This window comes from Ostrea edulis, chromosome 4 (assembly GCF_947568905.1).
Source record: "Ostrea edulis chromosome 4, xbOstEdul1.1, whole genome shotgun sequence".
Lineage (NCBI taxonomy): Eukaryota > Metazoa > Mollusca > Bivalvia > Ostreida > Ostreidae > Ostrea > Ostrea edulis.
In genome coordinates, this window is record NC_079167.1 from 87,935,468 (window position 1) to 87,955,237 (window position 19,770).

At 35.0% G+C, this 19,770-nt stretch overlaps 1 protein-coding gene across 1 annotated transcript; it reads left to right on the forward strand.

Annotated features, from left to right (window-relative positions):
* The first annotated feature begins 200 nt into the window (after positions 1-200).
* Positions 201-19,160, forward strand: LOC125669393 (vesicle transport through interaction with t-SNAREs homolog 1A-like). The gene is made up of 8 exons (XM_048903860.2): positions 201-387; positions 3,443-3,501; positions 4,926-5,036; positions 5,162-5,236; positions 5,584-5,668; positions 11,933-12,003; positions 13,799-13,860; positions 18,705-19,160. Exons 1-8 carry the CDS (start codon positions 294-296, stop codon positions 18,799-18,801), a joined length of 654 nt encoding a protein of 217 aa, XP_048759817.1. The 5' UTR covers positions 201-293; the 3' UTR covers positions 18,802-19,160.
* The last annotated feature ends 610 nt before the right edge of the window (positions 19,161-19,770 follow it).

Below are 19,770 nucleotides of genomic sequence, written 5' to 3' on the forward strand. Positions count from 1 at the left end.
TATATTCAAGTTTTTCATGTTAACGGCTCACATATGGCCAAAATAAAGTTACCAATAAGGTAAAAATTATTTTATGATTGAAAATAAGATGTCTGAATAAGATTTATTGGTTTAGAAAGACGCGATGGTGTCGATTGTTCCCCTATATTGGCTTCCAACACGGTATACCTTGTTTGTTTACCGGAAGAAAAGACTGCACCGGAAGTTCTCGTTATTGACATCGGGATCGAGTGCATATATCATCTGACTTCTGTCGTTCTGTCAAATTAATAATATTTGGAGCTTGATCTGTCATGGGCACCCTAATAGAATCGTACGAGCAACAATATTCAAGCTTAACAGCAGACATCACTTTTAACATAGGAAGAATTTCAAACACACATGGAGGTAACGCATTTTTTGTATACATTTCGAATTTTCTCTGTATTTTGAATATTGTTTCAATAGATTTAGTCGACCAAGATTTAATTAAATTGGTATATAAACTATCCAAAGTATCGTGAGAAATATAATTCAATACATAAGGCTGATCAGTAAAACTGTATTATGAAATGTGGAGCAACTGTTAACGTAAGTAATACCCTTGCCTCTACAAGCTGTCTACACCTTTACTCTAGTCAGATTCTCTATCAAAAGAGCAATAAGGTATTGACAATGAAACCTCTCTGTCTGTCACATTCCTTCCCTTGAATACATTTGGACAATGAAGATATCCCAGGATCTTTCATCATACCAATTTAGGGTACACGGCAATTTTAATGACAACAATTTTAACAGGGAAGAAGCAGTTATAATATGATGGATTATACTTTATTTCATATCTATCTATTCCATGCAAGACATCTATGATCAAAATTTTAATGTTTCCTACTTTGTGAGAGTCAATCATGACTATTCATTGGTTGTATACATACCAACTCAAACACAAAGAAACAACTTATACACATTCCAACTCAAACACAGAGAGACAACTTGTATACATACCAACTCAAACACTGAGAAACAACTTGTATACATACCAACTCAAACTCAGAGAAACAACTTGTATACATACCAACTCAAACACAGAGAAACAACTTGTACACACACCAACTCAAACACAGAGAAACAACTTGTACACACACCAACTCAAACACAGAGAAACAACTTGTACACACACCAACTCAAACACAGAGAGACAACTTGTATATACATACCAACTCAAACACAGAGAAACAACTTGTACACACAGGGCTCGAAATTAGCGAGAAATACTCGCAAAATGCGAGTACATTTGAAAAATAGCGAGTTGAAATAGTGGACACTCGAAAATCTTAGCGAGTGATGATTTACAAACTATTATCGTATCGTATCCGTCTTATCCGGTGATGCACAATTTGCTTTTCTTAAACTGCACTCAGAATAATACAAACGCTTACATAAACAACCGATTTTAACAACCGTTTCTATCCGGATTTTTCTTTCATGATTTTTTTTAGAAACTAGGAGTCAAACTAATGCATTAAAGCTCGAACGTGTACAATTAGTCCTGTTCACTTAAAGGGGTGATTAAATTGAATTCCAAGCTTGAGGTTTTTGTTATTCATTTATCTTTAAAAAATCGGAGTCTATGTTTTACCAAGTCTTCCGGTAGTCATTTTTATCAAAATGGAAAGTACCGTCGTTTGTTAATTTTAATATTAATCACTCGATCCAACATCCTATCTACATTAACTTATTGTCATTGGGGTTGGGTTGTAGTGATGACACGAATGCACTGCTCACCGCGTAGACGTCTGACGATTATCAGAAAAGTTCATGGGACTCGTGATCGTACGTGCTGCTTATGAACCATGAGTCCAGGATTCGCTTTGAAAAATCACTAGTGAAAACCCTGATATGGCATAAAATTGGAAGAACGTTGGATCTAGACCTGCGGTAAACAGGTTGTTTTTTAGAGGTGCGATTTATCAAGAGAAAAAACTTTGCGCCATATGACTTACGTAGCTTAGTGACTTGTCCAAACAATGTATGTTGACCCACTAGACTCAGTAATGGTGGGAAAATTCATTGATTTAAAAAAAACATGAAAAAAGAGCACGGCTTCATTATTTTTATTTTAGCTTGTAGGTTTTCATTTTAGCCTGTGGATTTTATACCCACAGGCTAAAATTAGCCTGTGGTAGAAAAAGTTAATTTCGACCCCTGACACATAACAACTCAAACACAGAGAAACATCTTGTACACATATCAACTCAAACATGAGTGATGTTGAAAATTTAAAAGTATTTGATTACATTAAGGAAAGCAATCAATAACATTTGTGAAACCTGTGTTATGAATGAAGGAATTTGAGTGTAATTGAAAGTATTTGAGTATGCTGCAAAGTAACTGATCCCATCCCTGGATGTATTTATAGATGCACACAACCACTAATGTTTCAGATGCTGCATTTGACCTACATATCCTTGATGAGTGCCACTTGGGATTTATTTCTGATTAGCAGGGCCTTTACTCGTATTTTGTACATGTGTGTAGTTTAAATTAATATGAGTATGCATCTCAGGAGGCTTACTGACATTTTATAATAAAATGGATAATATCTCTGACCTACATTTTCCAAATAAGTGATCAGCTAGTTTAAAAATTGTCACACTTGACTAGTTCATTATTAACAGATTCAAAATGTTAAATACCATTTGGAGTCATTAACACTAGGCCGATATTCATTTCCATAAATACTTACGTATCATGATAATTCAGTATTGTACCATTATGTCACCTCATATCATTACTTTCAGTACTTTGATTTAAATTGAATACAATGACTGGCAACTGTTGGTTCATTTTCCAGTATATAAGGAATACTAAACTTGTCATTAGAACTGATCCAAGATTTGTTGAAAATTAAAAACATAGTTCAGAGAATGATGTGTAAAACATCATACTCTTTCATGATGACGATTCTATTGAAAATGAGAGAAAATCCAGGGAGGGGTGTAGATTAAAATAGCCATATACATGTAATTGTGAATTTTTTTTTGCACCCCCAGGATGTTATGATTCAAGACTTTAAATTCATTAACTGTGCTAAAGACTATAATATCTTAAATGTTTCAAATCGTTAAATACATTAATATTTTATATATCTGTATAATAATTATCTTACATGTGCTATAACGATAACATGTAATAGAAACTTCACGATTAATAGCTGATGGTTTCCCCGCAACATGACGTCATATTTACTTAATATTTATTGTTACGTCATCATAACAAGTTTGTTAGTCAAAATCAAATAGTCAAGGTGAACAGTCAAGTTAAATTGTCCATTCCTAAACATTAGTCTCTCACAGCAATTATATATACATGTACTGACCAAAATGGCAATTCTTGTGTAAAATCCTAAACTCAGTCTGATGTATTGCTGTAAATGGTTGTTGAATTAACTTTCTTTTGACAGCTGAGCGACAGGTACACATTAGACAGGCCGAGAAGTTATTTGATGAGGTTGCTGAGCTGGTGAGTGTCAGTGTGAAATCAATATATAGAAGTTGTTTGATAAGGTTGCTGAGCTGGTGAGTATCGGTGTGAAATCAATATATAGAAGTTATTTGATGAGGTTGCTGAGCTGGTGAGTGTCGGTGTGAAATCAATATATAGAAGTTATTTGATAAGGTTGCTGAGCTGGTGAGTGTCAGTGTGAAATCAATATAGAAGTTATTTAATGAGGTTGCTGAGCTGGTGAGTGTCAGTGTGAAATCAATATATAGAAGTTATTTGATAAGGTTGCTGAGCTGGTGAGTGTCGGTGTGAAATCAATATATAGAAGTTATTTGATGAGGTTGCTGAGCTGGTGAGTGTCAGTTTGAAATCAATATAGAAGTTATTTGATGAGGTTGCTGAGCTGGTGAGTGTCAGTGTGAAATCAATATATAGAAGTTATTTGATAAGGTTGCTGAGCTGGTGAGTGTCAGTGTGAAATCAATATATAGAAGTTATTTGATGAGGTTGCTGAGCTGGTGAGTGTTGGTGTGAAATCAATATATAGAAGTTATTTGATGAGGTTGCTGAGCTGGTGAGTGTCAGTGTGAAATTAATAGAGAAGTTATTTGATGAGGTTGCTGAGCTGGTGAGTGTCGGTGTGAAATCAATATATAGAAGTTATTTGATGAGGTTGCTGAGCTGGTGATTGTCGGTGTGAAATGAATATAGAAGTTTATTTGATGAGGCTGGTGAATATCAGTGTGTGAAATTAACAGAGAAGTTATTTATTTGATTGAGCTGGTGAATATATAAGTGTGTGAAATTAAGAGAGAGGTTGTTTGTTGAGGTTGCTGAATATCAGTGTGTGAAATTAAGAGAGAGGTTGCATGTTTGTTGAGGTTGCTGAACTGATGAGAATCACTGTGTGGAATTAACAATAGACTGCTAGACAAAATATATAGAAGATTTGTCCAGTCTATAGTTAGATAAATATTTTAAAGACCGATTTATCTAAAGAGTGAATTAATACAGGCTTCAGGACAGTTACACATTTTGTTCTATATGGTTCGGTTATTAAATATCACCAAAGATTAAGCAGTGTTGTAAATGGTTTAAGAATACTCAAAATTAAGTGTTAAATCTGTTTCAGATTATGAAAGACATGAAATACCAAGTACAATAAAAATTGAAACTTTTACTTTATTTATTACATTGTAGTACATTCATGTTATATACCTTTCATACACATATCTGTGCATTTACAAACTTATGTTTGACATATAGCAATTCTGGACATGTAATTAGACCAAATTTTACCTGAAAAATAATTGAGGAAAATAATGACTGTATCAGAACCACAGGTGCTTTTGAGTTGGATGGACATTGATAATTATTTTGATCTGAAAGGCACTCAACTTCCTTTTTGGTACCCATTCTAAGATAAAATAGTTGTCTTGCAGCTTGAACAAATGGAGCTCGAGGTGAAAGATTTACCCCTAAAGGACAGGCAGAAGTACAACACACGAGTCAAAAGTTACAAAGCAGAGCTTTCAAAACTACAGACAGACAATGTGTGTATTTTATTTTGTTGCAGTTATCTCTCTTGAGATGAATGTTCTTGTTGCTTTGCAATATGTCATAGTCCATTGTAAATGGAATATTCATCTCCTTATGTACTTATTTGTTAATTGTACAGAAACGAGCCAAACTTGGCATTGACAGCAGTAGAGATGAGCTGCTTGGGGATGATACTCATGACTCGGAGGATCAGGTAAAAGACGTAATGTTTGTCACGCTACCACTGTTTTTTATTTATAATAACAAATATCATTTGTTATTATAGATTAAACAAACAGTGATAGCGTGATAGTGTAGGCTTTTTGAACTCATTTTAATCCGTATGATTCATCAACAATGCAATGTACAGTTTCTTAATTAATGTAATGCATAAGTATTTTCTGTAAATATTTGCTCAATGCTACGTTTCACTTACATATCCTTTGTAGTAAAATTTAGTGAATTAAAATATTTTGGTTGCTTATTAGAGTCATTAGATTTAGTACGGGTAATACAGACTTATCCTTGAACAACAATGCAGACATTTTTTGTTATTTTCAGCGACAGAGACTCCTGGATAACACCGAGTTATTAGACCGCACCTCCAGAAGACTGGATCATGGATACAAAATCACGCTAGAAACAGGTATGTATGTTTGTGTGTGTATATATACAGTCAAACTTCGTTATCTTGAACTCGATGGGACTAAGAAAAAACTTCAAGATATCGAGAGTAAAATACTTAAAGGCCGAGGTTTTCAACTGGTCGATTTTCCTCAGGTAAATTAAGTGCAGGGTGGAGTTAATTTTAGGCAGGTGTGAAGCTCCGAGTCCGAGGGAACCCTGCTAGCTTGTGTTATAATACTTTCCCAAATACACAGGATGTTATCTGTGTTACCTGCATTACCTGTATGTTTTTGTAAGGTTGATAAATTCGGGGTAATCATTTTTTTTTTTGTGCAGGTTAATCGAAATGTTGATAATTAAATCTACTTATATATAATCAAACATGTAAAAATTAAAGCTTGATGAATTTATTTTGTATAAATGAGAACGTTAGCCATTGAAAAATTAGGCAGAATATTCTTTCTTCTAAGTTTTCTTGTATCCATTTGACTGCCTTTGTTGGATACTGGGGTATCCAACGATGTATGACTGCCAAACATTCAGTTTCCAACGAGAGTTCCTGCATACTGCACAGATTTTCCCATGCCCCACGATGACTCAACATATTCCAAAACTGCTTAGAAAATTTTATTCTGTTTGCATTAGTTTTTCTGGGCAGCACACCAGAATTCTCTGGCTACCAAAGTTGTCTGTGTGACTCGTCTATAACGCATGTCCTCCAAAAACACTCAGGACATTCGGATTTTCGGACTGTTACTTCAATAACTGGTCCAGACGAAGAATTCATTCTTCCTCTGGATCCCAATTCCAACCAATATACGCAAGAAAGAGCCCTTATAGCGGTGGCTAATTTCTCTTCTGTTAAAAATAGAGACGGGGGTTGGGTGGTGGGGTGTCAATATAAAAGTTGTACATTTGGGTAGTCTGTCAAAAAATCAAAAAATAGTGTATTCTTTTTAGCTCATCACCTGTTGTCCATCATCTGTCTGTCTGTCTGTAAACTTTTTACATTTTTGACTTCTCCAGAACCATTGAGCCAATTTCAACCAAACTTGACCAAAAGCATCCTTGGGTAAAGGGCTTTCAAGTTTGTTCAAATGAAGGGCCATGTCCCTTTCAAAGGGGAGATAATCACAAAAATAGGGTAGAGTCATTTAAAAATCTTCTCAAGAACCACTAGGCCAGAAAAGTTGAGATTTACATGAAAGCTTCCTGACATAGTGCAGATTCAAGTTTGTTCAAATCATGGCCCCCCAGGGGTTGGATGGGGCAAACAAGAAGTATTCATCACTTTACAAACTTTTTTACGGTAATATTTGCTGTTGTGAGACATAAGGAATCATCGTAGGCTCATTTTAGAATTGTCATATCTCTACAAAACACGCGCACTGCCATGATTTGTACTTTCGATTTCATACCAGAAGTGAACATTTTAGTTAACTCGTACAATGTTTCAGATTAAGTAAATTACGATGTCAGCAGTCTATTTTTCGGCACGTGAATTGGGAATTTTTAGTCTCAAAATTGGGAAAAATCAACGGTTTTTGGCATTGGGAATGGTACCGTTTATCAGTACCAGTTATATAAGGGGGGAAAAACGCTGATAGGAAAAATCTTTAAAAATCCTCTTCTCAAGAACCACTCACTGAGTCAGAAAAGCTGAGATATATATGAAAGCTCCCTTACATAGTGCACATTTAAGTTTATTAAAACCATGGCCCCCGGGTGTTGGATATATAGGGCCCCAATAGGGATCAAAGTTTTACATGCGAATATATAGGAAAAATCTTTAAATATGAGCCAAGGTGACTCAGGTGAGCGATGTGGCCCATGGGCCTCTTGTTTATTTTCAGTAAATATCAAAGACCACAGATATGGTATTGAGGCAGCATTTGTTGCACAAATTTAAGTTGAATTTACATTATTATTCTTCCCATGGGGATCCGGGTTAGAGTAGGTCCTCAGTACCCCTTGCTTGTTGTAAGAGGTGACTAAATGGGGCAAAAACCAAGGCCCCGTGTCACCGCAGGTGTGGCATGGTAAAGATCCCTCCCTGCTCAATGGCCATGATTTAATTTAAACAATATTTCATTATGTATGAATATAAATGGATTTGACAACAGGCATTGCCTATATAAGCCTTCTTTAATGGACAATAAGTGCCGAGCATAGGCCTAAATTTTGCAGCCCTTCACCGGCAATGGTGAGTAAAAGATTCTCGAGAGGACATTGAACAATATACAGTCATTATTATTCCCTGTAGAATCATTATAATTAGAGATAGGAGAAATCAGAGAGAATCCACAAAAAAGGTTAAAAAAAATTAACACCTGTGATTTCTCAACAATTTTAGAAAAGTTCCTGTGGCTTTCAATTTAGAAAATTTTCAGAAGATTTCATAAAATTGGGTAAAATCAATTTCATTGTTAATTAACTAAACACATAATGGCAATTAAATATAAACAAACTACTTTAGTCTTTTGGGTAAGTTTATTTTGAAAGTCTAATTTTTTACTGCATTTAGATAATATGCATGAAATGAAAATATAGGTAACCTCTTTTTACAGTCTAAATTTGTAGATGTTGTATCAAATAGTATTAAAGATTTAATTTATTATCTACTACGATCAAAAGTACCATGACTGAAATGGATGGGAATTGATATTGTAGGAATGGAGAAATTTTTGGGCTGGACCAGGAGTCGAACCTGTCCTGCATTAATAGTCAGGTGCTCTAACCACTATCCAGGCTAATATCCACAGTCTGTATAACCCTATAATTACTACAATATTAATAGTCAGGTGCTCTAACCACTATCCAGGCTAATATCCATAGTCTGTATAACCCTATAATTACTACAATATTAACAGTCAGGTGCTCTAACCACTATCCAGGCTAATATCCACAGTCCATATAACCCTATAATTACTACAATATTAACAGTCGGGTGCTCTAACCACTATCCAGGTTAATATCCACAGTCCATATAACCCTATAATTACTACAATATTAACAGTCAGGTGCTCTAACCACTATCCAGGCTAATATCCACAGTCCATATAACCCTATAATTACTACAATATTAATAGTCAGGTGCTCTTACCACTATCCAGTCTAATATCGACAGTCCATATAACCCTATAATTACTACAATATTAATAGTCAGGTGCTCTAACCACTATCCAGGCTAATATCCACAGTCCATATAACCCTATAATTACTACAATATTAACAGTCAGGTGCTCTAACCACTATCCAGGCTAATATCCACAGTCCATATAACCCTATAATTACTACAATATTAACAGTCAGGTGCTCTAACCACTATCCAGGCTAATATCCACAGTCCATATAACCCTATAATTACTACAATATTAATAGTCAGGTGCTCTAACCACTATCCAGGCTAATATCCACAGTCCATATAACCCTATAATTACTACAACATTAATAGTCAGGTGCTCTAACCACTATCCAGGCTAATATCCACAGTCTGTATAACCCTATAATTACTACAATATTAATAGTCGGGTGCTCTAACCACTATCCAGGCTAATATCCACAGTCCATATAACCCTATAATTACTACAATATTAATAGTGCACCCAGAATGGCGGAGTTGATAGCCCAGAAAAATCATGTGAGGCATAAATGATAGGCTAATGTTTTATTTATTTGTTTTATTGTTGTTTTTATTTAATTTTCAGTGAATAATGGTTAATTTGACATGCACTTAATCACTTCTTCACTTGACAAATAATTAATATCATTGGTAATTAGCTGAATGATCAGATCTATGAATAGGATTGTCATTAAAAGGGTTAATTCTAGTTTTATCCAGTCCTAGTTTATTTAGTCCCAGTTTTCTGACTTGCTTTTTATTCGCCATTATTGTACGAGTTTCCACTACACCAAATCTAAACTCTTTGGTTGAAATTCTAGTTAAGTGCAGGAATTTTTTTTTTATTATTATTTTGTTTCATTTTTTTGATGCACTTTTACAAATAGTTGTCAGAAAAGAATAGAAATGAATAAACACCATGGACTTTTATTTTCATTTGATTTCATCCAAAAGTGCAGTTGGTTGGTCCTGTAAAACATTTGATAAGTTGTCATAAACTAGATGCTGTTATTTTAAAGACAGTGATACCCACTCCCTATTTTTGCCTCTAATTATAACAGAAATTATTGAATTTTAGAAAACTCAAAGAATGTTTAAAATTAGATGTTTTGATAAATTCAGAATTGTTTAATGATGGAGGAAAGTCATAAAATTTGGGGGGGGTGCTTTCACGTCTAAGTGAAACTTTTGTGTACTTGATGTCGGAGATCTTTCAATTCCCATTGGTTGGTTAGGTGCCAATGGGACACCAAGATCGTGGGATTAGTAACAGAGTCTGGTACCCAGTTGTAATTGTGGTATCAAGTTTAAGGAAGTTGATTCTATTCAGCAGGGCCTCATGTGATTTTTCACTGTGATAAGAAATTTCATGTTCTTTTAGACAACAGCTTAATTACAACAACCGATGCAACAGTGATAAAGATCTGATCAAAAAGTTTCCTTTCCAGATTCATTTTTTTAATAATGGTGTTTGTAGATGCCAGCCTTGCATACAGTAGATCGATCAAGTGAAGCCTCGGGGATAGAATTTATATTAATAGTTTACTTCACTTCCCTGCCGTCCATCAACACTGATCAAAAAGATTCCTCTGTAGTCATTGTTGCATGCAATTGTCATCATTGATTTTTCTTGTGTTTTTTTTTATATAAGAACCACAAAAGTATGATTGGGTAAAAATTATTTTAAAGCAAACTTTAGGAGGATATAATTAGAAATGAGTTAAAATTGAATGGGGTTATTTGAAATCCTCATCTCAAGAACTACCTGGTCCCAAAATGACAAAATTTATGTGATAACTTCGATGCTATTTTAAAAATAAAAATTATGGCCTTTGTCGTGCTTGGGTTCACATGGGAATTTATGATAAAAGATAATTTTTAAAATATCTTAATTCTTAAACAATATGCATGCATCTTCTTGTAGTAGATAAATTTTCAGTAGGTGTGCAAAGTTTTACATACTGTAGGAATATGTATAAGAATCTTGGTTTTCAAGAACAACTGGGCTGCATTCAAAATTAGCAGCTAAGTAGTGCTATGAAATTGAACGAACATATAGGCTAGCCCTAGGTAGGGATAACGAGCATTAATTCATACAGTGCATAAGATACATTATATATCTAGCAGCAGCTACGCTAGCTGCTATGATCTTGAACAGAGCCCAGGGCTTCTATATGTCAAAACAATATTCAAACATTGTCTTGTCATGCAGGCTCAAGTTTTGTTCATTGAATACCCCTGAGATTAGACTAGGGCCACAATCAGGATACAAAATCTTCCATATTAATTTATTATACAGGAAAAAAATCTTATGAGGAGCAACAGGACTGAAGTTAGACCAAGTAATATCCAAATATCCTATGTAGTGTTGTGACACACCCTCCCACCTACCCCTCCCCCCCCCCCCCTTCACCAGACAAAGGGTGGGGCCATGATAAGGTTGCAATATAGATTTGTATAGCCATATTTTAATATCTTCTTTTGGTTAGCGATATTGTAAGGATACCATACGTATTTTGAGTTTATGAGTTGTATGTGTGTATCTAGGTGATTATACTAGTATACAGTTGAACTTGGATATCTTACAGTTAGACACTAATATCTCAAATACCATGGATATATGTCAAAGTGATTCAGAAGTCCCAACCACTTATTCTTTAAGTATTTTACCCTTGATATCTCGAATCTTCAGAAATCTCTTTAAGTTTTTTCTTGGTCCCATTGAGTTCGAGACAACGAGATTTGACTGTATATTAATTTTCTCCCATTGTCAACTTTGTTTCATCAGTCCAGCGCAGTTGGGTTTTTTGGGGTTTTTTTTACCAACATGTTATGAAACACCAGAGATAATTCCACTGGTTGTTTTTTATTTTTGAAATCTTTGAACTTTTCCTTTGTATATTTCGACAGAGCACTGAGAGCACTTATGTATATTGCTATAAATGTACATTTCAATAGAATTGACACCAGCTGAAGGAGAGATGTTTACCAGGGGAAAAAAACAAATACTTTGCAAGGTTTAATGGACAAACTGACAGATTGTTGGGCATTAGGTCAAAATCATAATACACATAGCACTTATCACTTTCACAAGATTGTGATTTTGTCAGGGTTTTATATTTTAATTAATTCTGATTTATGATTTTTTTTTATCAATTACAGAACAAATAGGTGCACAAATTATGGAAGATCTCCATAATCAAAGACAGACTATTGGCAGATCACGACAGAGGGTAAGTGTATATAGATGGTGGTTCGATCTGATCTTATCGACAGAGAGTGAGTGATGGGTTAATGATCAATATATAGATGGTGGATTGACAGAGAGTAAGTGATGGGCTGATCAATATATAGATGGTGGATTGACAGAGAGTAAGTGATGGGTTAATGATCAATATATAGATGGTGGTTTGACAGAGAGTAAGTGATGGGTTAATGATCAATATATAGATGGTGGATTGACAGAGAGTAAGTGATGGGTTAATGATCAATATATAGATGGTGGTTTGACAGAGAGTAAGTGATGGGTTAATGATCAATATATAGATGGTGGTTTGACAGAGAGTAAGTGATGGGTTAATGATCAATATATAGATGGTGGTTTGACAGAGAGTAAGTGATGGGTTAATGATCAATATATAGATGGTGGATTGACAGAGAGTAAGTGATGGGCTGATCAATATATAGATGGTGGATTGACAGAGAGTAAGTGATGGGCTGATCAATATATAGATGGTGGATTGACAGAGAGTAAGTGATGGGTTAATGATCAATATATAGATGGTGGTTTGACAGAGAGTAAGTGATGAGTTAATGATCAATATATAGATGGTGGTTTGACAGAGAGTAAGTGATGGGTTAATGATCAATATATAGATGGTGGATAGACAGAGAGTAAGTGATGGGTTAATGATCAATATATAGATGGTGGATTGACAGAGAGTAAGTGATGGGTTAATGATCAATATATAGATGGTGGATTGACAGAGAGTAAGTGATGGGCTGATCAATATATAGATGGTGGTTTGACAGAGAGTAAGTGATGGGTTAATGATCAATATATAGATGGTGGATTGACAGAGAGTAAGTGATGGGTTAATGATCAATATATAGATGGTGGATTGACAGAGAGTAAGTGATGAGTTAATGATCAATATGTAGATGGTGGTTTTGATCTTATCAACAGAGAGTAAGTGATGGGTTAATGATCAATATATAGATGGTGGATAGACAGAGAGTAAGTGATGGGTTAATGATCAATATATAGATGGTGGATCGACAGAGAGTAAGTGATGGGTTAATGATCAATATATAGATGGTGGTTCTGATCTTATCAGATGTAGACAGATCCTATATGGTCTTCCCAAAATGACTGACCTGTTTCAATATACACTGTTTTTAATCTGATTTCTCACATCGACTTATTTGATTACATGGTACATAATGGTTTTTGTGATAGAACCGTTTGATCAGTAGATGGTTTGTGGATATTTGGCCTGGATGGTGCAGTAGTTATTGTATTGGACTAGTCCTTGGCTTGATTCCCAACTTTATCTGTACATTGTATATTATCGAGGGTGGGGTGGGGGAATCGTTTCATTATCTTTCAAAAGGAAATGTCACAAAAGGTATATGTATACCAAATGTGAACCCATAAAGTTAAGTATTGAGTTAAGAATAAAGTTAAAGTTTCTGTGACAGATTAACAGACAGACAAGAATACACACACACACACACCCCTAAAGAAGTCTCTCCTAAGTTCTCGATGTTGCAGTTTATTAGTGGGAGGACATATCTTAACATACAAGTATAAGGGAATATTTAAATTTAATTTTTTTTGGTTTGATAGCAACTGAATTCAGTCATATATAGGTAATATAAAACTCACATCAAAGTTAGAATAAATTGCCTTATCAAGTCATTGTAGCAGTCTTCATGTCCTAGTCTCATAAGAGACAATTTGCTAGAAATATATTGTTGATAAACTTGCAGTGTGACAGCCGACCTCTCAGTGTTTTGTCTTTTTAGATGGAGGAAATGAACACGAACCTGGGGAAAAGCTCCCGTGTTTTGTCAGGAATGATGAAAAGGTGAGTTTTTGTGATGTTGAGATTCACTTCGTGGCCTTTAAACTTCTGAGATGAAAGCCATTACAAATGTATACCCAGATACATAGATACATTTAGCTGTTGTCCGATTTGTGTAGATGTCTGCAATACTTGTATTCTCAAGCTCCAGTCGAATGAGCACTGAAGTTGGGAAAAAGTGCTATAAGGAGGTAACCGGGGGGGGGGGGGGGGGGGGGGGGGGGCACTATGATGGCAAAGTGGTTGGGTTTATACACTTATACAAACTTCTCTTATACTTGTGGTATCCTTCATTTTTATGCCCCTCTTCTGGTCGGTTTGTTGTTCAGTCTGACCTACATCTTTTGCAACATATAAATGAAGAACACTTTCCCTTTTTTTTTTTTTTGGCTTCATACTTAGTAGGCAGATACACATCAATGTGTATATGGTCCTCATTACTCAAAAGGTCAGTATTTCCAAGGTCAAGGTCACTTCTAGGCCAGAAAAGTTTTCACTTGTGTGATGGTAAACTAGAGAAGACTTTATCTTGCTGACTTCATGGATAACTAGAGAAGACTTTATCTGACTGACTTCATGGATAACTAGAGAATACTTTATCTGACTGACTTCTTGGATAACTAGAGAAGGCTTTATCTGACTGACTTCATGGATAACTAGAGAAGACTTTATCTGACAGACTTCATGGATAACTAGAGAAGACTTTATCTGACTGACTTCATGGATAACTAGAGAAGGCTTTATCTGACTGACTTCATGGATAACTAGAGAAGACTTTATCTTGCTGACTTCATGGATAACTAGAGAAGGCTTTATCTTGCTGACTTCATGGATAACTAGAGAAGACTTTATCTGACTGACTTCATGGATAACTAGAGAAGGCTTTATCTTGCTGACTTCATGGATAACTAGAGAAGACTTTATCTGACTGACTTCATGGATAACTAGAGAAGGCTTTATCTTGCTGACTTCATGGATAACTAGAGAAGACTTTATCTTGCTGACTTCTTGGATAACTAGAGAAGGTTTTATATTGCTGACTTCATGGATAACTAGAGAAGGCTTTATCTTGCTGACTCCATGGATAACTAGAGAAGACTTTATCTTGCTGACTTCTTGGATAACTAGAGAAGGCTTTATCTTGCTGACTTCATGGATAACTAGAGAAGGCTTTATCTTGCTGACTTCATGGATAACTAGAGAAGACTTTATCTTGCTGACTTCTTGGATAACTAGAGAAGGCTTTATCTTGCTGACTTCATGGATAACTAGAGAAGGCTTTATCTTGCTGACTCCATGGATAACTAGAGAAGACTTTATCTTGCTGACTTCTTGAATAACTAGAGAAGACTTTATCTTGCTGACTTCATGGATAACTAGAGAAGGCTTTATCTGACTGACTTCATGGATAACTAGAGAAGACTTTATCTTACTGACTTCATGGATAACTAGAGAATACTTTATCTGACTGACTTCATGGATAACTAGAGAAGGCTTTATCTGACTGACTTCATGGATAACTAGAGAAGGCTTTATCTGACTGACTTCTTGGATAACTAGAGAAGACTTTATCTTGCTGACTTCATGGATAACTAGAGAAGGCTTTATCTGACTGACTTCTTGGATAACTAGAGAAGACTTTATCTGACTGTCTTCATGGATAACTAGAGAAGACTTTATCTTGCTGACTTCTTTGATAACTAGAGAAGACTTTATCTTGCTGACTTCATGGATAACTAGAGAAGACTTTATCTGACTGACTTCATGGATAACTAGAGAAGGCTTTATCTTGCTGACTTCATGGATAACTAGAGAAGACTTTATCTGACTGACTTCATGGATAACTAGAGAAGGCTTTATCTTGCTGACATCATGGATAACTAGAGAAGACTTTATCTTGCTGACTTCTTGGATAACTAGAGAAGGCTTTATCTTGCTGACTCCATGGATAACTAGAGAAGACTTTATCTTGCTGACTTCTTGGATAACTAGAGAAGGCTTTATCTTGCTGACTTCATGGATAACTAGAGAAGGCTTTATCTTGCTGACTCCATGGATAACTAGAGAAGACTTTATCTTGCTGACTTCTTGGATAACTAGAGAAGGCTTTATCTTGCTGACTTCATGGATAACTAGAGAAGACTTTATCTGACTGTCTTCATGGATAACTAGAGAACACTTTATCTTGCTGACTTCTTGGATAACTAGAGAAGACTTTATCTGACTGACTTCATGGATAACTAGAGAAGGCTTTATCTGACTGACTTCATGGATAACTAGAGAAGACTTTATCTTGCTGACTTCATGGATAACTAGAGAAGACTTTATCTGACTGACTTCATGGATAACTAGAGAAGGCTTTATCTTGCTGACTTCTTGGATAACTAGAGAAGACTTTATCTTGCTGACTTCATGGATAACTAGAGAAGACTTTATCTTACTGACTTCATGGATAACTAGAGAATACTTTATCTTGCTGACTTCATGGATAACTAGAGAAGACTTTATCTTGCTGACTTCATGGATAACTAGAGAAGGCTTTGTCTTGCTGACTCCATACTTGGTTGGCTAATACACATCAGTGTTCAGATGATCCTTATTGCTCAGCAGGTCAGTATGTCCAAGATCAAGGTCACTACCAGGCCAGACAATTTTTATGTGTATAATGAATCACTGGAGATGCTTTACTTCTAGTGGACTGATTCACATCAATATGCATATAATCCCTATATTATGGCAGGTCGAAAGTTAAGGTCACAACAAGGTTAGAAAAGTTTCATGTATTTAATGATTCCTGTGCAACAGATAACTGAAGAACGCTTTACCTCTCAGACACATGCAGTCTGGTAGGTCAGTTTTCGAAGGTCAAGGTCAAAACTTACAACACCAATGCCTTACTTTCTTTTTTCAGCATATTTTATGTTATATTGTACTATCCGAATCATATAACACAGGATGGTAATATATCTTTGGAGAAGACTGAAATCTGCACTATTTTTCAACAAGCTTGCCGTAAACCTTTGCCAAATATTTCTTAGATCCTCTGCCTACTATCATTAAAACTGGAGACATGTATCGCTATTGCGATGGACTCGTTAATTCTTTCCACACAGATTTTATTCTTAAGTGTGTAGTGTTGTCTACCATGAATAAGGGGGAGGGGGGCATACTAGGAGTATATGTTTTACAAATTTCTCAATGGATATGTAAAAAAAAAACCAAGAAAACAAAAACACGAAGAAATATCAAAGCAGATTGTTCAGTAGGAAGATTAGTTATGATCTCTTTGTATCGGAGCTGTTAGGGTGTGAAGGTAAACATGACTGCCTGGTTACGCTGGTTGCTAGACATTGTTGTTTTGCTGTTCTCGTTTGAGTGTTGATTTGTGGAATGCAGATATATCAATACTTTTACTTACAGCTTTTAGATGTGTAGATGTGATGTATACATCAAGTCCCAGCTAAGATTGGTCGCATTTTATTAAAGTATATTAACCGATATAATATTTATTTATTTTGTATTTACCGACATAGATTCTTGTACTTTTATGTGAGGACAAGAATCACCAGTGTGGTATAATGTCTGCACTGATCTAGGATCAAGTTTTGTTTATCATTAAGTCACCCAAATCATTCGGATGACCTGTACGTGTTGACTTCTGTGAAACAACAGGTTTATTTACTGTAGATGTCATATTTCTGCAGATTTGTAAGAGGTGAAAATAATTTCTCAATCAATTAGTCATACCTATTTAATGTTATATACTGCACAAAATTTAGTGTGACATTAATTTAGACAGTTCTTGGACATCATAATACCAAAATGTGAAATCAGATTGATGATTGATAGGGAATTGACACCACAATACACAATACAAAAAAACCCACTAAACAATATAATTGCATTTGACATCACATAACCAATCTAACCAATTATATGTATATTCATTAAAGCGGCAAGGTTAATTTTACAAAAGTACACATAAACAAAGTATTTATACTGCTCAATTTTATAGCATATTGGCTATAGTAATTTATTAAATCATTTTTTTAAGTTACATCCAGTTTTCAACCTTCAGGCTGGTATGTCTGCATGTTGTGCCAGTACAAAAAATGTAGCACGAAATTAAAGATCAACAGTTACAAAGAACAATGGTTTTTCCGCCATAATTGACAGTGATGGTTTTGTTTCAAAATTGTGTCACAGTGTGTATCTTTTGCAAGAATCCCCATGCAACTTCGTTGTTTATTTCAATTTGATCTAAATGACCTGAATTTGGAATTATGATATTACAAAGAGGACAAATTTCTGCCGGTTTTGGTATTTTGATATACGTGTATCAAATGACTGTTTTGCATAGTGACATTGAAGCAGGCCTGGACTAAGCTATGTACATGTATTTAATATGCAGGCATGCTGTAGATTTATCTTTCCAATACTTTTACGTGATATAGTTCTAGAAGAATTTTTTTGGTTGTCTAAAGCTGCATAATGCACTACATGTACAGTTGAACTTCAGTACCTCTAACACCAATATCTCGAATACCATGGATATGTCGAAGTGATTCAGAAGTCCCAACCACTTATTCTTTAAGTAATTTACCCTCGATAACTCGAATCCTCACATATCTTGAAATTGTTTCTCAGTTCCATCAAATTTGAGATAACGAGGTTTGACTGTATATGTTTTCTGAAAGAAAAATGTTTACAAAAAATAGCATTTCGAAAAGCATCATTTTTGGTTTCTTGTATTCAAAGAAAAAATTATTTTGAAATTACATAGGATATGATTATTATAAAATATAGTAAGATAAAAAAAAACATTCGATGTCTTTTTGCTGTTACAGAATCATACAAAACAGACTTATGCTTCTTGTGATATGTGCTATTCTGCTGATTGTCATCGTGTTAGCCATATATTTCATCGTAAAGAAAAAGTCTTGACGACGAATCCCAGTAGCAGACTTTGGGTGTCATTAGTGCAATCTCATCAGGTGTACCTGTTCAATCAACGTTTAACGTGTGACGGCAAAGTGTTCACCAAAGAAGAAAATGGAAAATTGATAGCAACCAAGAGGGGAAATTTGCTTTTAAACCAGGAAGAAAGTGTATCTAAACAACTTTTAATTGATTTTAAATTTGATACTTTTACAGTAATTTTAAACTAAACCTTTATTTTTTTCCAGAGAATAGACTGCAATTGAAATTGCATTACACTGTCAGTAGTGAATGTCTCGTGTGTCCTGTAGGATGTGATTACTTTTGTTGTTAATATTATTGTAATAAATGACATTATCATCTGATTGTTTCTTGATCTCCCTCACAACAAAGTAGTAGTTTAAAGGTACCCCATACTTGCACAGCAGTTACTGTATATATACATTATTGACTAAAACCTTTACCAAAATGTAGTCACTCATGTTAACAACTGAAAACATTTTGCCACATACAGTATTAAAAATCAACTTTTTATTTGCGACAACTTTATTTTTCGATTTAGCAGAGCTAAACTGGTTTGAGGCAACAAATTTTAAATGTGGAAGACTGCATTTAATGGACTGTTTTGCAACAAGAAATATTTGTGACAACAAAGTTTTCATGAATCGAAAATTTCTCGCATGCAAATGATAGTTGGTTTACAGTAACTTAAAATGACTCCACAGATCAAATGAATGCCCCCCACAACTAGCCAACTCTCTGGGGATTTGTAAGAGCTCCAGATTCACCACTTTAGATGTAACCTTTGATGTACAGGACAACTTTTTCTACACAAGATTGAGGTCTAAGATATCACCTCAAAATTAAAAATTCCTACCATAATTTTCCACTACACTTATTAATGATCGCCATGAAAACTCAAACCTTTTTCCAAACTGGAATTATTTCATCCAAAATCCTGTGAGGAGGAAAATA